This window comes from Pinus tabuliformis, chromosome 2_1 (assembly GCF_031772625.1).
Source record: "Pinus tabuliformis cultivar Carrire ecotype Pingquan chromosome 2_1, CPIR1, whole genome shotgun sequence".
Taxonomy (NCBI): domain Eukaryota; kingdom Viridiplantae; phylum Streptophyta; class Pinopsida; order Pinales; family Pinaceae; genus Pinus; species Pinus tabuliformis.
In genome coordinates, this window is record NC_142299.1 from 905,983,825 (window position 1) to 906,008,301 (window position 24,477).

Sequence of the window (24,477 nt, forward strand, 5' to 3'; positions counted from 1 at the left end):
AGATTGGGGCTTCAGATTGACCGCCCACCGTTGATCTGGGGGTCGGGGAATCGGATGGCAGACGGGGCGATCGAGGTGGCGTGCAGTTAGGCATGGGACCCGCCCAATATATTAATATTTTATTGCAAGCGGAGGGGGGTCCAAACTTTGGATAATTGGTTTTTTATGGGTTATGTGCCGGGGGGTAATCAATAATTTAATGTTTAATTAAAACAGTTAAACACTAAACCTTGGGAACGTGACTGCGGAGGGGTAGAACTATAAGGTTTTGATGGGTAGAGGAGTAGGTATAGGCTATTAACCTAACCAAAGGTTAGATTAATCCCTAGGGTTGCGACACGGATGGGTTCATAATAGTCCAAAATGGACTATTATTTCCCAAAACTTTGTTAGAAAGCTATAGTGCTTTTAGGGTAGGATATATAGTATTTTTTTGGAATTTTATATAGTTTTTTGTAGCAATAGGGATGGGAGAGTAGTTAGGGAGCTATACAATAGAATTAGAAGTTAATATGAGTTTGTGAGGTGAAAGAGTAGGGCAGAGGCTAAGTTTATGGACTGAAACTTAGACATAAGAAGTGAATGGAATGTGGAGGAGTGATTTTACACAAGAAATGTGGCTTCTTTTCATTGAGGGAAGTCAAAACTTGACTTGATATTTTACAAAAATGAACTAAAAGCTGGACTTGTTGGGAAGATCCCAAAGTCCTCAAGGGGGTGTTAGTAAGAAACTTTGAGGGGGGAGTGAAAGGGAGTTAGACATGCTTCCATAGTTCTGCCATTTAAACAACTGCTTTGACATTTATGTGATTGATGAGATGAGCTCTGATTGATAATACATGAGGTGATCAAAACCTTGCTTCTGCAACCTCAAACTACCTACCCAGCCTAATACACCTAACATTTTTTCTTCCTTTTGAATGGGTGCACTTAGACTTGCAAACCCTGATTATCCTCTTTTCTTTTGACTGCCCTCCTATCTAAATCTACCCTTATCTCTTCCAAGGGCCCAGATTAAGCAGTTGGGCTCCTTTATTTCTCTACCTAGCTACTCATCTGCCAAGCTTGAGCTGTTTGGACAGACATTCTTTCTCTATTCTACAACAACAATTTAAACATGGCATGGTCCAGGTTGCACTATTGGGCCACCCATTAAGTGTGATAACAACAATACTTGCACATTGTGGACTAGCAAATAAGGTAGTAGTGGCATTTTGACTGGCCACTTTCCTGGTCTTTCTTTGGGGTTCATTTTTATTTTTCTTTCTGACCAATTTACTCTTTTTTCCCTTTGATAATTCTTTTAGGGCATACCCTCTTCACATTTTTTAATTCTGTCTCTCTGCATAGAAAATATGGAACCTTTGCAGCATCAAAGATGAACATATTTAGCACTTCCCAGGTCAATCATGAAAATTGAAACCTATTGGTAGAGGAACCTAACACATACCTGGTGGTATCTAGATCTCAAGTTGATATTAGAGAACATTGTTGCTCCCTTCAACTGATCAAACAAATCATCAATCCTTGGTAATGGGTGCCCTTTATTGATCATTACCTTGTTCAAATGTGTGTAATCAATGCACAATCTGAGAGTACCATCTTTATTCTTTACAAACAATACTGGTGCACCCCAAGGCGATACACTTGGCCTAATGTATCCCTTGTAAAGCATCTCCTTTAACTACAATTTCAACTCTACTAGCTCTGGAGTACTCATCCTGTAAGGTGCCTTTGATGTTGGTGCTGCCCCTGGCACCAACTCAATAGAGAAATCTACTTCCCTGTGAGGAGGTAACTTTGGAATCTCTGATGGAAACACATTCTGATACTACTGCAATACAAGGTACCTCTTGAATATTTCTGCATCCTCAACATATTTAGCCTTGTCACTAGGTATATGTACTGCAAACATCACAAAACCTTTTCTGCAACTAAGCTTAGCCTGTGTAGCGGTAACCATCCTCACTAATGTAGGCTTCTTCTTTCCCTACAAAATTTTATTTTCCCGATTATCATTCACACACTTAATGGCATTGTTAAAGAAATCCACTTTGGTCCCATGAAGGTACAACCAATCCATACCCAAAATCATGCTATACAATCCCAATGGAAGTACATTCAAATGTGTTGCTTTAGGCATACCATTTAACTCAAACGCGCAAGCTATTACCCAATGGTGAACTCTCTTCTTTATACCTGTAGCCAACTGTGCCAACCAAGATTATGCATGCATTTATTTTCTCAAACCACACTTATCCACCAGGTCAGGATTAATATAACTATAATTAGATCGAGGATCAATCAAAATAGAAACAACTTGATCACAAATATTACCATCCATCTCAATGATAGATGCCTGATGATCCACCTGCTTGTTGTCCACAACTGCATAAATCTAAGGAATGTTATGACCAACATCCCCAACTATATGTTCCTCCTTAGCACTATATATCTGGGGTCTACCACCTTGATACTTTGGACAGTCCCTCTTATGATGATCCTTGCCACATATCTAACATTGCAATGGTGCTCTACCATTGCCTCTAGTCTGTTGCTCTCCATGTCCCTTCTCAAATATACTAAACTTCTTGTAAGGGACTACATTTTCTTTCTCACTTGCATCTTGAGGTCTTCCTCACTTTGGTGGCCATTTTCCTTTAACTTTATCATTTCCTTTGAATTCATGCTTAGGCTCAACTTTGCGCTTCAATTGCTCATAACAATTTTTTAGCTTTCGAAAGGCCTCCTCCAACGATCTAGGCTCATCAAACTCAATCCAGTTTTTTTTGCTACTGGTAGTCCAATGATGAATCTCTAAACCTTGGCCTTCTCCGTCTTGAGGTAAGGAACATATATGAACATCTCCAAGAACCTTCTAGTATACTCATCATCTGTCATGGAACCCATATGAAACTCATAAAAATCCTTAGCTCTATCAGCATAGTTCCTTTCCGAAAAATACTTCTACTTAAGATCGTTCCAAGTCAAGTCATTTTCTCGAATTCCTTTAACATTCTTCACATCTTCCCACCAAATATGTTCTTTCCCTTTAAGACTGAAAGTGGATATCTTTACTTTCATGTCATCTAAGTAATCGCGCAACCTAAATAACTTCCTCATACCAAGCAATCATGCCTCTACATCCTATGATTTCTTCATATCTCCATCAAATGTAGATGGTTTTGCTTTATTAAACTCATTCAGAAAGTAACCCTTGTCACTCCTCCTGTAAGAACGATAATAAATACGATCATAATGCCTATTAGAACTAGAACTAGAATAGTACCTGTGTCTATCACCCCTTGTATCCAGAGTATCCAAGGACCTGCCATCTCTGATTGTGTTTTCTCCAACCAACTTGTACTCACCATGAGACCTGGTGCCACATGCCCCATTAGTTCTGTCCTACTACTCATGGCTGATCCAAAGTGGTCCCTGTCACTGCAATTATGACAAACTCTGAATTATCACTACATTTAAATATGCGTGTTTCTCTTGTGCCTATATGATTATGTCATTGTCTACCTTGCAACTCCTTATTTCTACCTTTAAGATTCTCAGTGTCTCTGCCAAATCAGAAGAGTGCCCAACATCACACTGCTCATCTGATCCATAAGGATAGTCTCAGGAACTGTAGTCTACAATCTTGCTAGTCATCTTTGATATTCTTCCTACAAGGTATATCATGTCAACTAAACCAAATCAAAATAAAGTAACGTACCTTAGAATAATTCGGGGAGGATACCTTTTATGCAAGATCAACAAATCAACGTGATACATGTATAACATAATCATGATAGCATATAGAAATATAACACATAAGAATGTAACCATATATCCATCATTCTAACTAGAGTTCAGTCATCAATGCATGCAAATATCAACTACACATACCATGACCTCATGCATGACAACAACCATGAGATGATTGTACACTTAACCATATGTGAACACTAATGTGCGTAAACAACATGTAACCAATCATACATTGATGATGACACACTTCAAAACAACAAAATCCTCCTTCAAACGGTGACATCACTACAACCATGACCAACACCATGGATATGCAACAAGAATATAGACCACAAGGATGATTAATACATGGGCAACCAGCATGAATGCATGACCAACACACGACCCATCCAGTCTGAGGGGTGAACCATGCTCTGATACAACTTTGTAACACCCTCCTCCAACATCTGCCCAAGTAACCATCCAATCAGAAAAAATATGTGACAATAAGTTACTATGATATGATTTGACCTCCTAAGTCACCTTAAGGGAGTGGAACCGATGGAAACACACCATACATACCTTCCACATCAACAACAAGACTCCCAGGAACCATCCCAACCACTCAGGTAACCAACCCCTGGGTCCCACTGAGTTTTTAGACCATTAAACCCACAGATGCTCCCTTGATATGGACAAGCATGTGTCCAGAAGGCTCCAGACACTCCCACAACATGGGTATGCATGCGTATAGGGAATTTTCTTCCCAATTATGGGCTTGTGTCTCCGGGATTGAGCCACTTTTCAAGGCCCAGAGCCCAGGTCACTCCCCATAACTTAATGACACTATCTGAATTCCTAAAGTACATGACCACAATAATTACAAATCAAAAACTAACTCTAGGACTAGGCCTGACCATCCCCAACCGGGACTGACATTCTATCAAACACTTGGCATCAATGAACTCTATAGTAAATGAATACAAGACATAGCATAAATGACTAATAACTTATATGAGACTTGACAAGAAGGATCTGTTAGTGTCAGTCCTTGAAACCTTCCACCAGTGATCAAATATGCTTTTACAAAGTGGTCTTAGGGTGTCAAAGTCAAATTTTGTCATTTCAGTGAGTCTTCAAGTAAAATTTGGTCACTATGTATTAGGTCTAGGGTTTGTTTTCACTCTTTCCAAAGTTTTCAAAGTGTTGGCCCATGTCACCATTCAGTTGAGTGTACCATCATTCAGAGAGTTTTCATCATCATTTTAGGTTCCAATGGGTCATTTTACACCTTGTTCGTGTTTCAGTTGTACTGGGTAAGGCTCATTTCCCTCTCCTAGGGTTTTGAAGGTAATTTCTCTTGGATGGTCAAATCATCAACAAAACTTGTATCTTGATGCTCATTCACCTTCCCCTATCCTTAATGTACCTTCTTAAGCACTTCCCATCACTGATATCCCTCAAATTCATCATTTTCCCACAAACCCTAGCTTCTTGCTACAATTTGACAATTTTCTAGGCTAGGCTTGTGTTTTTCCCTTTTGAACCCCTTCCCCTCACTCAAAATTTGAAATTTCACTTTCCCCTACTTCCTAACATCCCTCCCTACTTCCCAAAACTTTCTCAAGAATTTAGAAGCCCCTTATCCCCTTCATTTCACTTCATTTCGACAAATCCCCTGTTCCACACATCGGGATAGGTTTTACTCAAATGATGTTTCTGAGCAAGAAAAAATGAATTTGGAAATAGTGAGAGAGGTTTTTGTCCACAATAGGCCAAGGAAGAAAAACCTCCTTCACGTTTTACACAGGTGTCATGGTTTTAAAGAAATGTCAAAAATAAAGTTGCCTCAGGAGAGTTTATGCACCTCTAGAGTGGCCTTGGGCAAATCAAGATTTATCCTCGCTTGGTTGGCCAAATGACTTGCTTGATGCATGAAATGATAAATAGACACAAATATATTTCCAATGAGCTATCATGAGCTCAATTTGGAGTTGAGGAAGACCTTCTAGAGTTGACTGCAACAACACTCTACATTTAGGCAACGTCATTTTGCACATTTTGACCAGTCTTGGGATATTTGACTTTTGATAGGGCAAATGAACTCCAAATTGAAAACTTCAAGATTTTTTGAAAGGAGTACTCAATAATATTTCCAAAAAGCTATCCTGCACCCAATTTTTACACAGGGAAGTCCTCAAAAATTGGTCTGCAAAAGGGCACTATGCATCAAATCAGTGGCGCTGCGCATCAAATTTTGCAACATAGGAAATTTCAGCCCGTGGCACTGCGCATTGAGTTGGCCCACTCTTTTGCCAAATGGCTTGTGGTTTTGGATTTAGCATTAAAAAACAATGAAACCCAGAAATTTTCATAAATTTTGGAGAAGATCTTGGTCACTTAAAGGGCAAAAAACACCTAAAAAATTCCCTCTCTGCCACTTTTTGGACCCACAGGAAGCAGTCTTGGGAGAAATGATTTTTGAAGCGGAAAATCAACTCCAAATAAGAAAATTAAAAGTGTTCCAGAAACTAGATAGGTGGATATTTTCAACAAGCTATCTTGGGCATGATTTGGGGAAGTACAAGGCCTCCAAAAGTAGCCTTGAAGCCGCGCTGCGCATCACGCAAATTTTTGCCAATTTTGCCTAAAACTCATAATTTCGCCCAGTTTCTTCAATGATTGAATTTTCTTCCTTTATTGGTAAATTTATGCATGGTAAATGATGTGTTTGATGTAAATGTTGATGAAAATCACCTCATAGGGTAGATACATCAAGTTCCAAGTGGTTTTGAACTGTAATGAATTGGTTTCCTAAGTTTTAGAGGCAAGCTGTTCCACTGCCTATATTCCTGTTCTTAGTTTAGATATGGTTGAAACCACCCATTTTCTCATGGATTCGACCCTGATAGCTAGCATGAGTGGCTTCCTTGCCTATATTATGTAGTTTTTTAGTCATTTGTAAAGGTTGGACTTTGGCAGAAGTGTTGGACTCACTGAACATTTTGTATCAGCAGTTTGGCAAGGAATAAACAAGGTTTCACAACTATTTTTGTGGGATTCTTGTGGTAGTGAGTTTATGTATTGTTTCTTATATGTAATGAGTTTCTCTGATGTTTTATATGTATCCACATTTCTCTCTTTCTTCTAAACTAAATTAATCAAGGTGAATAGACAAAATACACTAAATTTACAGTGCTTTGTCTTGGGAATGCATTTAGTTTTCAATGTTTTCACTGTTTGAAGAGGATTCATAGTTTCTTATGCCCTCCTCAACTCCTCAGCTATCTTACTCTACCATATCAATCCATTTCTAGTACATAAACCCTTGTCTACCTTGCCCCACAGGACATGACTGTATACCTGAGTTGATTTCCCGGACCCAATCTTCCTTCTCCAATTGATCCAGCAACCAAACCTAAAATCAAACCAGAAATATTGAGCTACTATAACTAGCCTAAAATCTACATTAAATTCAATAATCTCAAGCCCTAATTGCCAATATCCTAATTGATATTGACAAGGAGAGAGCCCTCTCCCGACCTGGTAGGGCTGGCTACCAGGTTAAGTGTGGTTTGATGTTACCCTAGACCTGCCTTCCTTCAGCCTGAGGTAGATTTAGACACTAACATAGTGGCGCCATACTGGGGAACGTAGTTTTATGTTCCTCAACAAAATGTATCAAGTTCATATCTGATTGTTGATGGTGGACAACAATTAGACACCAGAAGGTTGAAATCATTCACCTGGCGACTCCAGTGTCGAAGAATCCCAAGGTTCAAAATTTTTATGGCAACTCCACTCTTCAAGAACCAGTAGCCTGAAGAATTTCTTGGTGAATTCATTGTTATCAAAATGGATTCGCTGGATCGAAGGTATGCTCCCATGAGCCAAGATCACATTCCAGGTTTCCCAAATAAAATTCCGAAGGTAGATTGGCAAAGGAATTTGCCTATGTTTAAAGATGATGATAGGAATGATGCTGCTTTACATCTAGTTAGATTTCACATGCATATTCGCAAGTTGAAGGTTGATTTTCCTGAAGACTGCTTGATGAAGATATTCATGGCCACTCTGGAAGGTGAAGCCTAATCTTGGTATGAAAGTTTGCCACCTGCTAGTATTTACTGTTTAAAAGATTTTCATACCATTTTCTTTGAAAGGTATAAAGAATCTTATCCATCCTTAAATTTCGTTTAGAACTATGGCAAATATGTTTATAGTTTTATTGAAAATCTTGAGGAAGTATATGAAGATGATGACTTCATGGACGATGAGATCATGGAAGCCCTGTATGAAAATCCATTTCAAAAGCATAAAGAGAGTGATACTTATCAAGATGATCAGGAAAATTTGCAGCAGGTTCAAGATCTTAGTACAATTGAAAATGATGAAAGAGAAGGTCTTACTTCCGATCTGCTCATAGCAGAAGACAGTATGCAGGGAAATCAAGTTTCAATTTCAGATTGTGATAAAGTCAAGTTGACTAATTTAGATCTAGATTCAGATCATGATGATGAAGAAGATTCAGATCGTGATGATGAGGAAATCATTGAAACCAGTCACTTTGTTACACAAGATCATAATCAGCATATAGTAGCTTCTTCTTTGCTTGAAGATGAAGGAATTTTGCATCTTGATAGTCAACAGGAATCATATAAAATGAATCAGCAGTATGAGGAAAATTTGTATACTCCTTTGTTTGAAATTAATGAAGACAATCACTGTTTGAGAAAAAGAAAACAAAAAGTATTATCTCCTCTGTCTGAAGATGAGATAGATCAACTCCTGAAAGGTCATGTTACAGCCCAAGCTAATGCAGGTTTGCAGTGTGAACATGGTCAAGAAGGTGTTGGTGAAGCTTCTTCCACTTTTGAAAATGATGATAGTCTTGAAATTGGCTTTATAGATCAGCGAATAGATAATGTTTTCCTTCATGAAGATGATATGACTGTCATGTTTGATAATATTGAAGAATGTTTTCTGTTTATGAAAGACTTAGATTATGACATTGAGGAGTGTGAGCCCAAGAGACACAGTATTGCAAAATTCAAGTCATAATTTCTAATGGTCAAGGAATTTACAGCTAGCACTTAGATAGCATAATCTTACACTCCTCTATGCCTTCCTATCAATCAGCAACCAACTGTTCTTTCATATCAAAATGAAGGGAGTACTTGTATCTTTGTTGTTGGATCTCAAGACGAGTTAGAGCTTTAGGACTTTCAAGATCCTTTCGACATTCTTTTGCAAGCACTAGAGAAGATGGATGTTTCCTGGTTCGTTAGCATAAGCCTTGGTTTCAGTTGTTATTGTGAGTTGCCTACATGTACATCATTCTACCCGCTCGGTGAAAGTGAGAGCAGAATTTCAGTGAGTAGCCATCTGTTGGATTGGTTACATTGGAAGGCCCACTTCACATGATTGTACATATTTCATCAGTAGGCAGGTGGTTGTCATCATGATTTGAAGCCCTCAAATCTCAATGGACTGCTGCCATTAAAAATCTTTGTAAGTACTTGTTTTAGTTAAGTAAGTCTTGAGTCATTTTTTGTTTTCGTTAGTTTCGAGATAGTTTCAGCTGCTGAGTGTCTAGTTTCAGCTGTTGAGTGTCTAGTTTCAGCTTTTGAGTGTCTTGTTTTAGTTTTGAGTTAGTCTTAGTTCTTAGTCATTTCAGTTATGAGTCTTGAGTCTTGCGTCTTGAGTTTTGATGTTTTTGTTGCCAAGATGTTGATTCCATATTTCCCAATGGATAAGGCATTGGTCTGCTCTCCCAAAGATCTGTGGTTCTTGGCACCTCCAAGGAGCTACCATCCCCATTGGAGCCAATGTTAGTGTCAGTCTTTGAAATCTTCTACCAGTGATCAAATATGCTCTTACAAAGTGGTTTTAGGGTGTCAAAGTCAAATTTTGTCATTTCAGTGAGTCTTCAAGTAAAATTTGGTCACTAGGTATTAGGTCTAGGGTTTGTTTTCACTCTTTCCAAAGTTTTCCAAGTGTTGGTCCATGTCACCATTCAGTTGAGTGTACCATCATTCAGAGAGTTTTCATCATCATTTTAGGTTCCAATGGGTCATTTTACACCTTGTTCGTGTTTCAGTTGTACTAGGTAAGGCTCATTTCCCTCTCCTAGGGTTTTGAAGGTAATTTCTCTTGGATGGTCAAATCATCAACAAAACTTGTATCCTGATGCTCATTCACCTTCCCCTATCCTTAATGTACCTTCTTAAGCACTTCCCATCACTGATATCCCTCAAATTCATCATTTTCCCACAAACCCTAGCTTCTTGCTACAATTTGACAATTTTCTAGGCTAGGCCTGTGTTTTTCCCTTTTGAACCCCTTCCCCTCACTGAGAATTTGAAATTTCACTTTCTCCTGCTTCCTAACATCCCTCCCTACTTCCCAAAACTTTCTCAAGAATTTAGAAGCCCCTTATCCCCTTCATTTCACTTCATTTCGACAAATCCCCTGTTCCACACATCGGGATAGGTTTTACTCAAATGATGTTTCTGAGCAAGAAAAAATGAATTTAGAAAAAGTGAGAGAGGTTTTTGTCCATAATAAGCCAAGGAATAAAAACTTCCTTCCCTTTTTATACCGGTGTCATGGTTTTAGAGAAATGTTAAAAATAATGTTGCCTCAGGAGGGTTGCTGCACCTCTAGAGTGCCCTTGGGAAAATCAAGATTTCTCCTAGCTTGGTTGGACAAAAGACTTGCTTGATGAGTTAAATGATAACAAGACACAAATATCTTTCCAATGAGCTATCCTAAGCTCAATTTTGAGTTGAGGAAGACCTTCAAAAGTTGCCTGCAACAGCACTCTGCATTTAGGCAGCCTCATTTTGCACATTTTGACCAGTCTTGGGAGATTTGACTTTTGACAGGGCAAATGAACTCCAAATTGAAAAATTCAAGATTTTTTGGAATGTAGACGAAATAAGCTTTCCAAAGCGCTATTCTGCACCCAATTTGGACATAGTTAAGGCCTCCAAAATCGGTCTTCCAAAGGGCACTGCGCATCAAATCAGTGGCGCTGCGCATCAAATTTTGCAACATAGGAAATTTCAGCTGATGCGCAACGCCACCGGCACTGCGCATTGAGTTGGCCCACTCTTTTGAAAAATGGCTTATGATTTTGGATTCAACATGAAAAAACAATGAAACCTAGAAAGTTTCATAAATTTTGGAGAAGATCTGGGTTACTTAAAGGGAAAAAAACACCTAAAAAATGCCCTCTCCGCCACTTTTTGGACCCACAGGAAGCAGTATTGGGAGAAATGATATTTGAAGGGGAAAATCAACTCCAAATCAAAAAATGCAAAGTGTTCCAGAAACTAGACAGGAAAGGCTTTCCAACAAGCTATCTGGGGCCTGATTTGGTGAAGCACAAGGCCTCAAAAATCAGCCTTGAAGCGGCGCTGCGCATCAGGCTCAGGGCGCTGTGCATTAGGCAAATTTTTGCCAGTTTTGCCTAAAACTCATAATTTCGCCCAGTTTCTTCAGTGATTTACTTTTCTTCATTTCTTGGTAAATGTACGCATGGTAAATGATGTGTTTGATGTAAATGTTGATGAAAATCACCTCATAGGGTAGATACATCAAGTTCCAAGCAATTTTGAACTGTAATGAATTAGTTTCCTAAGTTTTAGAGGCAACTTGTTCCACTGCCTATATTCCTATTCTTAGTTTAGATATGGTTGAAACCACCCCTTTTCTCATGGATTCGACCCTAATAGATAGCATGAGTGGTTCCCTTGCCTATATTATGTAATTTCTTAGTCATTTGTAAAGGTTGGACTTTGGCAGAAGTGTTGGACTCACTAAACATTTTGTATTAGCAGTTTGGCAAGGAATAAACCAGGTTTCACAGCTATTTTTGTGGGATTCTTGTGACAGTGAGTTTATGTATTGTTTCTTCTTTGTAATGAGTTTTTATGATGTTTTATATGTATCCACATCTCTCTCTTTCTTCTAAACTAAATGAATCAAGGTGAATAGACAAAATACACTAAATTTACAGTGCTTTGTCTTGGGAATGCATTTAGTTTTCAATGTTTTCACTGTTTGAAGAGGATTCATAGCTTCTTATGCCATCCTCAAATCCTCAGCTATCTTACTCTACCATCTCAATCCATTTCTAGTACATAAACCCTTGTCTACCTTTCCCCACAGGACATGACTGTATACCCGAGTTGATTTCCCGGACCCAATCTGCCTTCTCCAATTGATCCAGCAACCAAACCTAAAATCAAACCAGAAATACTGAGCTACTATAACTAGCCTAAAATCTACATTAAATTCAATCATCTCAAGCCCTAATTTCCAATGTCCTAATTGAGATTGACAAGGAGAGAGCCCTCTCCCGACCTGGTAGGGCTAGCTACCAGGTTAAGCGTGGTTTGATGTTACCCTAGACCTGCCTTCCTTCAGCCTGAGGTAGATTTAGGCACTAACATAGTGGTGACCATACTGGGGAACGTAGTTTTATGTTCCTCAACAAAATGTATCAAGTTCATATCTGATTGTTGATGGTGGACAACGATCAGACACCGGAAGGCTGAAATCATTCACCTGGTGACTCCAGTGTTGAAGAATCCCAAGGTTCAGAATTTTTATGGCAACTCCACTCTTCAAGAACCAGTAGCCTGAAGAATTTCTTGGTGAATTCATTGTTATCAAAATGGATTCGTTGGATCGAAGGTATGCTCCCATGAGCCGAGATCACATTCTAGGTTTCCCAAATAAAATTCTGAAGGTAGATTGGCAAAGGAATTTGCCTATGTTTAAAGATGATGATAGGAATGATGCTGCTTTACATCTGGTTAGATTTCACATGCATATTCGCAAGTTGAAGGTTGATTTTCCTAAAGACTGCTTGATGAAGATATTCATGGCCACTCTAGAAGGTGAAGCCCGATCTTGGTATGAAAGTTTGCCGCCTGCTAGTATTTACTGTTTAAAAGATTTTCATACCATGTTCTTTGAAAGGTATAAAGAATCTTATCCATCCTTAAATTTCATTCAGAACTGTTGCAAATATGTTTATAGTTTTATTGAAAATATTGAGGAAGTTTATGAAGATGATGACTTCATGGACGATGAGATCATGGAAGCCCTGTATGAAAATCCATTTCAGCAGCATAAAGAGAGCGATACTTATCAAGATGATCAGGAAAATTTGCAGCAGGTTCAAGATCTTAGTACAATTGAAAATGATGAAAGAGAAGGTCTTACTTCCAATCTGCTCATAGCAGAAGACAGTATGTAGGGAAATCAAGTTTCAATTTCAGATTGTGATAAAGTCAAGTTGACTAATTCAGATCTAGATTCAGATCATGATGATGAAGAAGATTCAGATCATGATGATGAGGAAATCATTGAAACCAGTCACTTTGTTACACAAGATCATAATCAACATATAGTAGCTTCTTCTTTGCTTGAAGATGAAGGAATTTTGCATCTTGATAGTCAACAAGAATCATATAAAATGAATCAGCAATATGAGGAAAATTTGTATACTCCTTTGTTTGAAATTAATGAAGACAATCATTGTTTGAGAAAAAGAAAACAAAAAGTATTATCTCCTCTGTCTGAAGATGAGATAGATCAACTCCTGAAAGGTCATGTTACAGCCCAAGCTAATGCAGGTTTGCAGTGTGCACATGGTCAAGAAGGTGTTGGTGAAGCTTCTTCCACTTTTGAAAATGATGATAGTCTTGAAATTAGCTTTATAGATCAGCGAACAGATAATGTTTTCCTTCATGAAGATGATATGGCTGTCATGTTTGATAATCTTGAAGAATGTTTTCTATTTAAGAAAGGCTTAGATTATGACATTGAGGAGTGTGAGCCTAAGAGACACAGTATGCCAGAATTCAAGTCAGAATTTCTAATGGTCGAGGAATTTACAACTAGCACTCAGATAGCAGAAGCTTACACTGCTCTATGCCTTCCTATCAATCAACAACCAACTGTTCTTTCAGATCAAAATGAAGGGAGTACTTGTATCTTTGCTGCTGGATCTCAAGACGAGTTAGAGCTTCAGGACTTTCAAGATCCTTTCGACATTCTTTTGCAAGCACTAGAGAAGATGGATGTTGCTTGGTTCGTTAGCATAAGCCTTGGTTTCAGTTGTTATTGTGAGTTTCCTACATGTACATCATTCTACCCGCTCAGCAAAAGTGAGAGCAGAATTTTAGTGAGTAGCCATCTGTTGGATTGGTTACATTGGAAGGCCCACTTCACATGATTGTACATATTTCATTAGTAGGCAGGTGGTTGTCATCATGATTTGAAGCCCTCAAATATCAATGGACTGCTGCCATTAAAAAGCTTTGTAAGTACTTGTTTCAGTTAAGTAAGTCTTGAGTCATTTTTTGTTTTCGTCAGTTTCGAGATAGTTTCAGCTGCTGAGTGTCTAGTTTCAGCTTTTGAGTGTCTTGTTTTAGTTTTGAGTTAGTCTTAGTTCTTAGTCATTTCAGTTATGAGTCTTGAGTCTTGCGTCTTGAGTTTTGATGTTTTTGTTGCCAAGATGTTGATTCCATATTGCCCAATGGATAAGGCACTGGTCTGCTCTCCCAAAGATCTGCGGTGTTCTTGGCACCTCCAAGGAGCTACCATCCCCATTGGAGCCAATGTTAGTGTCAGTCTTTGAAACCTTCCACCAGTGATCAAATATGCTCTTACAAAGTGGTCTTAGGGTGTCAAAGTCAAATTTTGTCATTTCAGTGAGTCTTCAAGTAAAATTTGGTCACTAGGTATTAGGTCTAGGGTTTGTTTTCACTCTTTCCAAAGTTTTCCAAGTGTCGGTCCATGTCACCATTCAGCTGAGTGTACCATCATTCAGAGAGTTTTCATCATCATTTTAGGTTCCAATGGGTCATTTTACACCTTGTTCGTGTTTCAGTTGTACTGGGTAAGGCTCATTTCCCTCTCCTAGGGTTTTGAAGGTAATTTCTCTTGGATGGTCAAATCATCAACAAAACTTGTATCCTGATGCTCATTCACCTTCCCCTATCCTTAATGTACCTTCTTAAGCACTTCCCATCACTGATATCCCTCAAATTCATCATTTTCCCACAAACCCTAGCTTCTTGCTACAATTTGACAATTTTCTAGGCTAGGCCTGTGTTTTTCCCTTTTGAACCCCTTCCCCTCACTCAACATTTGAAATTTCACTTTCCCCTGCTTCCTAACATCCCTCCATACTTCCCAAAACTTTCTCAAGAATTTAGAAGCCCCTTATCCCCTTCATTTCATTTCATTTCAACAAATCCCTTGTTCCACACATCAGGATAGGTTTTACTCAACTGATGTTTCTGAGCAAGAAAAAATGAATTTAGAAAAAGTGAGAGAGGTTTTTGTCCATACTAAGCCAAGGAATAAAAATCTCCTTCATAGTTTACACAGGTGTCATGGTTTTAGAGAAATGTCAAAAATAAAGTTGCCTCAGGAGGGTTGTTGCACCTCTAGAATGGCCTTGGGAAAATCAAGATTTATCCTAGATTGGTTGGCCAATGACTTTCTTGATGAGTGAAATGATAACTAGAGACGAAGAGCTTTCCAATGAGCTATCATGAGCTCAATTTGGAGTTGAGGAAGACCTTTAAAAGTTGACTGCAACAACACTCTGCATTATGGCAACCTCATTTTGCACATTTTGACCAGTCTTGGGAGATTTGATTTTTGGTAGGGAAAATGAACTCCAAATTGAAAAATTCAAGATCTTTTGGAAAGTAGACTCAATACGATTTCCAACATGCTATCCTGCACCCATTTTGGATAGTAGGAAGGACTCCAAAATTGGTCTGTAAAAGGGCGTTGCGCATCAAATCAGTGGCGCCGCGCATCAAATTTTGCAACACAGGAAATTTCCGCTGATGCGTAGTGCCACCGGTGCTGCGCATTGAGTTGGCCCACTCTTTTACCAAATGGCTTGTGGTTTTAGATTCAGCATGAAAAAACAATGAAACCCATAAATTTTCATAAATTTTGGAGAAGATCTGGGTCACTTAAAGGGAAAAAAACACCTAAAAAATGCCCTCTCTACCACTTTTTGGACCCACAGGAAGCGGTCTTGGGAGAAATGTTTTTTGAAGGGAAAAATCAACTCCAAATAAGTAAATTCAAAGTGTTCCCGAAACTAGACAGGTAGAGCTTTCCAACAAGCTATCTTGGGCATGATTTGGTGAAGCGCAAGGCCTCCAAAAGCAGCCTTGAAGCGGCACTACGCATCAGGCTTAGGGCACTGCGCATCAAGCAATTTTTTTCCAATTTTGCCTAAAACTCAGAATTTCACCCAGTTTCTTCAGTGATTGACTTTTATTCCTTTCTTGGTAAATGTATGCATGGTAAATGATGTGTTTGATGTAAATGTTGATGAAAATCACCTCATAGGGTAGATACATCAAGTTCCAAGTGGTTTTGAACTGTAATGAATTGGTTTCCTAAGTTTTAGAGGCAAGCTGTTCCACTGCCTATATTCCTGTTCTTAGTTTAGATATGGTTGAAACCACTGCTTTTCTCATGGATTCGACCTTGATAGCTAGCATTATTGGTTTCCTTGCCTATATTGTATAATTTCTTAGTCATTTGTAAATGTTGGACTTTGGCAGAAGTGTTGGACTCACTGAACATTTTGTATTAGTAGTTTGGCAAGGAATAAACCAGGTTTCACAGCTATTTTTGTGGGATTCTTGTGACAGTGAGCTTATGTATTGTTTCTTCTTTGTAATTAGTTTCTCTGATGTTTTATATGTATCCACATCTCTCTCTTTCTTCTAAACTAAATGAATCAAGGTGAATAGACAAAATACACTAAATTTACAGTGCTTTGTCTTGGGAATGCATTTAGTTTTCAATGTTTTCACTGTTTGAAGAGGATTCATAGTTTCTTATGCCCTCCTCAACTCCTCAGCTGTCTTACTCTACCATCTCAATCCATTGCTAGTACATAAACCCTTGTCTACCTTGCCCCACAGGACATGACTGTATACCTGAGTTGATTTCCCGGACCCAATCTGCCTTCTCCAATTGATCCAGCAACCAAACCTAAAATCAAACCAAAAATCCTGAGCTACTATACCTAGCCTAAAATCTACATTAAATTTAGTCATCTCAAGCCCTAATTGCCAATATCCTAATTGATATTGACAAGGAGGGAGCCCTCTCCCGACCTGGTAGGGCCAGCTACCAGGTTAAGCGTGGTTTGATGTTACCCAAGACCTGCCTTCCTTCAGCCTGAGGTAGATTTAGACACTAACAGGATCACCACTCTCTTCCCTTAACTGTTTTGACATCAATTAGGTCTTGCATCCATTATCCTTTAGTTACAAGTAAATACATGAAATAACCATGACAATAAAAAATCATATAACCATGCTTATAACCAACATTAAACCATGAAAATAACAATGATATAATAGCCATTAAAGCCACATATTAACAAGTACAAAAGCAAGAGAACTTAGCTTTCATTAAATATAGGTAAAGCCGACCAGGTTCGTGACTTCCATGTACCACCTGACAGTAGACATGGATGAACCAAATATTCCTTTCAGCTAGTCACCCCCATGCTATATTTGAATCATGAATGTGGGATCTCATGGATATTCGATCCACAAAAAACCAAGGGAATCCAGAGGTTAAACCACCTCCACCCTCACCAAACCATGATCTCACCAAAACTAGCACCAAGAACACAAAACCAAACTCAAATTGGAATGCCTCCAGACTCCATCACTATCCTTGAGGAATTTTCTGTCTCCTTGTCTCACAGGATTTACCACAATCCACACCAAATCACTAGGTCCTAAATCGACACACCAGTCTCTCAGGCTTTACCACAATCTACACTAGATCACTAGGCCCTAAACCGAGACTCCACCGTCATGCTTTACCATGTATCCTGCCAAAACTAGTCAAGGGATTCCTAGGCCTTTTGGTTTTTCTTAAGATCACCTATGCCCTAGATTCCGAAACCATTCAACAATTCCAAAGCTCAAAACCAAGAAAACAATCCCATCACAACATGGCTATCTAGAAAAAGGAAACACCAGGCTGAAAACCATTGTCATAACCTGGAAAACCCATGCCACCAACAACAAGAGAACCATATACCAACATGTAAAGCCATGCATATCAAAACCAACTAGGAAATCACGCATGCAATATGTTACCTTCAATTATTCTTGTTGAAGCTACTTGATCATGTTCTTCCTTGCTTGATATTTTCTTTCCTTCCTTTCCTTTGTTTGCATTTTCCTTCCTTGCTCCAAAGCTAGAGTGCTCCAAGAAAAATCTAAGTGTCCAAGAGTGTGTGAGAGAGAGAGAATAATGAGAGAGCTTCAAAACTGAACTAACAAAAGGTACGAACTGGTCCTCAAAAACCTTTTTATCAATTAGGTCTCTATTTTCTTCATTTTCCATTATTTTCCTTCATTTTCCTCCTCACATGCAATCTGTGACCTTTCACCTTCCTTTTCTCCTAATTTCCATTATTTTCATAAATAAATGTGCCAAAAATGCCTTTTTGCATTTTTAATGCCTTAGCCATTACCTTTGCCAATTTCCTTAGCCATAAACACATCCAATGATGCCCACTACGATATCTTTGCCCCACATTAAACTTGGAATAAGTGTCCATTAACTCTAGTCTTATTTTCCCTTTATTAACTTTTATTACATGCACTTTTAACCAGGGGTGGTTACATATTTCCACTATCCATGCTTGTCCCAACATCCAAAAATCACACTGGTTTCATTATGTTGTTGCATCCTTCAGCATTGTCTATCCATAACATAAGAATATGCATAGTTATAAGAACATAATATCAAAATCATATCTACATGATACTAACCACATAGACCTTTCAGGGCTACTTTCCCACTTGATTCCTCATAAAACTAGGAATCTTTTCATGCCATTCATCTACATAAAGAAATCATTCTTCCATAATAATGATCCCTGACGACCCTGTCAGACAATGGAATATATATATATATATATATATATATATATAATCATGATCAAAACATAATTATCAGTGTACATAAGGTCAAGGTTAAGCGAACTTCCTTTATCCATGCAAAGCATGCACAACATTGAAAACAACAGTTCCCAACTTAGCTAAGGCATATGATACCTAAAATCCATTTACTTTACCTTTCTTATCACCTTTCCCATGATTTTCCTGCCACTGTCCATTTACCCTAATGGACCCATCAGATTCTTACCTTCAGATTCCCTTTATTCATGCATCAGGCTTCATCCGGGTTTGACATTACTTGTTGGGTTTCACTCAGTTGTCCCCAAGATTCATTAACTTTCCTCTTTCCCCAACCAATTCCCAAGACCCTCAGAACATAAAAGGAAAGAAAAAGAATAGAAGATAAATAAAACATCAAAAACCAAACAAAAATACAACACCACAAACAAAGTGGCATGGCCGTGCACTAGTCATAGTCAAAATTGCAAATCAAGCACAAAAAAATCACAAAACGTCGAAAGCACAAGAATTTCAACAGACACCATGAATCAACCCCCATGGCATCCTATTGCTTCTGAGGGTTCATGAGTGAAAGCTCAACCCAAGCCTTTCTCAAGATCTATGGTAGTCTCTTTTGCCATGCAAATCCCTGCATCATACTTCCATAAATACAAAACTGTCAGTGAATTAATAAATATAACGATATATTATTTACCTTATCCTTCTTTACCCTGCACACTTCCCTACAACTGAAAACCTGCACATATCATCTATCAACGGATTCCAATTCCCTTGAAAAATTAAATTATAATTGGAAACCAACTATCATGGCTGCATTTGATCAACCATCTTCCATGTGGCTTCCTCGACCCATGCTTCTATGCACTTTAACTTTCTCTATTGCTCAATCCCTTTGCATGAGGTTATTTTGTCGCAGGATGCATTGAGGCTATGCTTGGAACTATCCCTCTAGTTCCACCTTCAATCTTGATAATAAACACCTAATGATTTTCCTTCTTGTCATCTACCATTGCATCGATCTAGTGAATGCTTTGACCTACATCCCCAACTTCTTGTGCCTCCTGCACATTATAGATATGAGGTCTGTCACGCTTCTGTTGCACCACTCTGATATTAAGGGAAATCCTTCCTGTGATGATCTCCACCACATGTTCAACACCGCAATAGTTGTCTACCATTTCCTTTATTATGTTGCTCTATAGGCTGAGACCCATGTCCTTTCTCAGCTGCATCTTGAGATCTTCCTCTCTTCTCAAGCCCTTTTCCTTTAGTTTCTCATTACCATTTCAATCATGCTCGAACTTAGGCTTGCGCTTGAATTTTCATAACAACACTTCAACTTCTTGGTGTATTGACATAGTTACAGATGAAATGGGAACTATTACGTCAAAACGGGTTCTCGAGCCCAAAAACCCCCAAAAAACATGAAAAAAAAACCCAAAAATGAAAATTGTTTATTTCAGAACGATGTTTTTTTTTTAGGGTAAATTTTTGACATTTTTTTAAAATGGAAGTAAAAGCCATTTTTTTTTAGAAATGGAGGAAAAAAACACCCTTAAAAAATTTGTTTATTTTGGAATAACAAAAAAAAAATCGGTTTACAATTTTGACATTTTTTAGCAATGGAGTTAAAGAGAAAATATCTGGACTTTGAAACACTGTAAAATTCCAACAATTCTCGGACATGATGTTAAAGATAAAATATCATGTCTCAAATTTTGACTATTTCCATCCATGTTGTTAAAGATAAAATATCTTGACTCTAAAAAACCTTGAAATTGTAATTGTTTTCGACCATAACATTAAAGATAAAATATCATGACTTAGAAAAACATCAAAATCTTGAAATTTTTTCAACCATGCAATTAAAACCAAAGATTATGACTACAAAAAAAATTAAGTTTTCAAAATATTTCAAGCATGACATTATGAAAAAAATTTATGACAAAAAACTTAAAAAATGAACACACGAGTAATTTATTTTTTAAATGAAAAATATATAATGATTTTAAAATATTAGCCTAAGACAACTCGATACATTGCAAAAAAAATTATAAATAAACCATCAAATTGACACGCTGTGTAGGTGAACTCGACCCGTTGTAATGAAAACTTAAAGACCAACCAGGAAATTGATACATTGTGCGGACAAAGTCGATTCATTATAAAGAAAATTTTAAAATCAACTATCAGATTGCCCATAATGGGATTGGGTTGTTAGACGAGCATCGACACAGACCCTATAGAAAAAAAATGAAAATAAGAAAATAAATGTATAAAGAAATAAAAATGAAAAATACAAAAAAAAACAAAAATTCAGATATTGAAAAAAAAAAAAAAAAACCACACAAAAAAATAATACAAAAGATATATTTTTTTAATATTGATAAAAAGAAAAAACAATGAAAAAAAACACAAAAAAATAATAAAAAAAAGAAGCAAATTTTAAATATTGGAAAAAAAATAAAAACAATAAAAAAAACACAAAAAATAATAAAAAAGAAAACAAAAATTCAAATATTGAAAAAAAACAAAAAAACCCCAAAAAATAATACAAAAGAAAAAAAATAAAATTAAAATATAATAAAAAATTAAAAACAGTAAAAAAGACACAAAAATAATTAAAAAACGCTAAAAATTCAAATATAGAGAAAAAAGCAATAAAAAAAACATATATATATATTTTAAATACTAACAAGAAATAAAGCATAAAAAAAACTTAAAAACATGACAAAAAAATCAACTATAAAAAAAAAGAGACAAAAACCTAAAAAATGTAAAAATAAACATAAAATAAACTTATAAATATAAAAAATTAGACAAAAAAATAAAATAAAAAATATCATAAAATAAGTAAAAAAACAGAAATAAACACAATTTAACAAAAAAAAAAATAAAAACATTTTTTTAAAATAAAAAACATTTTTTTTTTTAATATAAAAGCATTATTTAAAAAAAAATATATTCTTTTAAATAATTTTTTTTTAATCACAACATTTTTTTAAATAAAAAAAAAATACATAACTAAAAAATTAAGTTGAATTAGAAAAAATTTAAAATTAAAAAAGAACAATCGAAAAAAAATTTAAAAAAATCAAAACAAAATAATTAAAAATTAAAATAAAAAACAATTAAAAAAAACATTAAAAAAAGAAAAGTAAAAAAAAATTAAAAAAAATTGTAAAAAAAAATTAATAAAACCAAAATTAAATTCCACCACCCCCAGGCAGGGTTGGCCGTGGGCGCGGGCAGAGAGGCGGCTACACGCCGTCCAGCCACCCCCGGGCGAGGTTGGCCGCGGGCGAGGAGGCAACTGCATTCAGATTCAAATGTTATTCTGATAACCAGCCTATAGCTTCCAATGCTACACTTACCCAAAAATTACACTCAGCTTGTGATGTTCTAAAATTGCATCTATCACTATAAAATCTTGGCATCCATATCTCTAACTTAACTCTTAAAATTGCATCTTCGACTGTAAAATCTCAAATATCTTGCTATTTTTTTGTGTTGATGTTTTTCTCTCCATTGAAATTGAGAATACCTTGTCTTGATATTTCTTTAGATTGGCACCTGAAACATCTTGAAGCTCCGAGAACTTTACAAGGCGATGGTTCAGGACTTCAGTCCTCTCAGCAGCTACTGAATAGGGAATTGCCTAGGTTTTCTCGAAATAATGGTACCGACCATCATATGCCCCGTAGTTCTCAATATGATACCAATATGGCACCTCAGAATGGTTCTGAGCGAGAGGGGCCCAAGCTGGAAGACTTTCTGGGCGATGCATCTTTAGGGAACCAATACTCCACCAACCATGAAGCCCACTCACAGGCAGGTCTCGATGGTATGTACTATGCTGGGGCTGGATTCCATAGAGAGCACAATAACGAGAAAATAAATGTGAACCTTCCATTCATGCAATGCAGGCAGAGAGAGGTCCCTAGCCCTTGGATCGATTCTCAATCTTATGAAGCCCAACCGAGGTCTCTGCAGATGCAGCAGGAGCACCATGATCTTTGCGAGTTTGTCCAAGAGTCCCAACAGATGCCTTTTCAGGTTCAACTTGACCCAAATTCTAATGATACTATGTTTGCGGATTGTAGCCTTCAGCTTCCACCGGGGTCGGGAATGGTGGGCTTATCGGCACTCAAGACGTGGTTGAGACAGAACCCATCTAATGCGGATCATCATAAGGTTGTTCCTTCGGGGTCTGGCAGTCCGGGGAAATCGAACCTGGGTGGTGGATTAGGGGATTTTCAGTCTCTTACACTTTCAATGAGCCCAGGGTCTCAGAACAACTCGACTATTATTTCTCAGCCAACCATCATCGATCAGTGTACTCCGGTTGAAACCAAAAAGAGAGGCACAGGAAAAGCGGGCACCAGGGAGCCCGTTCCTCGCAAGTCAATTGACACTTTCGGCCAACGGACTTCTCAGTACCGCGGTGTGACTAGGTAGGTTTATCATAGCTGTTGTTCAATGTTATTCTTCACATTGCTTTTAAAGCTCTAAAGTGTTTTCCAACATTGGTTAAGGGTTAGTGAGATATTGGTCGAGTAGTAATGATAATGGTTTAGAAGTTTACTAATAGTTTGAAAGTTTACTAATATTTATAGCCAATTTAAATGCAACTAAAAACGTAAACAATGGTTTGCAAGTTTACTAATACCTACAGATTTTGTGTAACCTAAAACAACCTAAAACCTCAACCATGCTTATGCCAATGAAGCAGCTACCCAAAAGCTATGCCTCTTACAAATATAATGATAGATTGGTTACAATTGCATGGAATTTTGATGAAGCACTTTTTGATATGCAGGCATCGTTGGACGGGTCATTATGAAGCGCACTTGTGGGACAACAGTTGCAGAAAGGAAGGGCAAACTCGCAAAGGGAGACAAGGTATTTTTATATGTTATCTTTAGTTCTATGTGCTTCAGATATTCTACTACTGAGAATAATTCCATCTATAGAACATTTGTTGTTGTTGCGATTCTGTTGTATAATTCGTCTCTTGTCTGTGGTGTTTCTGCTTCATTATGAATGGTGGCGCGCTTACTTTCGGCCTGCAGTTTATTTGGGTATGTTTCCTGCTTATGAAAATCTATTTACTTCACAGGAAAACGAAGTTGGTTTTGGGTTCTGCTTGGATTATAAATTAATTGGAGCAATTTATTTGTCTCTGGACTTCAGGAGGTTATGACAAAGAAGAAAAAGCAGCAAGGGCATATGATTTGGCAGCTCTCAAGTATTGGGGACCATCAACACACATCAACTTTCCGGTATAGTCAGCATGCCATGTTGAATTTGTCTGTAAATTTAGTGCAAATTTTAGGTATTTTACCCATGAAACTACTGGCATACATAATTATCAGGATGTCGTCAAGCAAGCTTGTCAGCTTGGAGTCGTAAGCCTTGGTTATGAAGTCATCAATAGCATTCCTAAATTTCAACATCGTCAAAACTTAAAGTCATAACATAAAATAAAATTTTGGGAATCGGCCAGCCACCCCCCGAGAGGGGTTAGTCGTGGGCGTGGGCAGGGAGGCGACTGCGTGCAGGCCGCCTCCCTGCCTGGGCCTGTGTCCAACCCCGCCCGGGGGGTGGCGGAATTTATTTTGTTTTAATTTTGGTTTTTCTATTTTTATTTTTTTTTGAACTTTTGTTTTTCAATTTTTTTTACTTTTTTTTTTTGTTTTAGATTTTAATTTTAATTTTTTTTTTTAAA

The 24,477-nt window shown here is 37.5% G+C and overlaps 1 protein-coding gene across 1 annotated transcript in view; it reads left to right on the forward strand.

The window, feature by feature from the left end:
• The window catches only part of LOC149203583 (uncharacterized), a 40,729-nt gene extending 16,692 nt beyond the window's left edge, over positions 1-24,037 (forward strand). Inside the window, exons 2-5 of the mRNA XM_089401926.1 lie at positions 22,315-23,203; positions 23,569-23,651; positions 23,822-23,830; positions 23,943-24,037. Of these exons, the coding sequence (XP_089258052.1) occupies positions 22,315-23,203; positions 23,569-23,651; positions 23,822-23,830; positions 23,943-24,037 (1,076 nt within the window). The remainder of the gene's footprint in view (positions 1-22,314; positions 23,204-23,568; positions 23,652-23,821; positions 23,831-23,942) is intronic.
• The last annotated feature ends 440 nt before the right edge of the window (positions 24,038-24,477 follow it).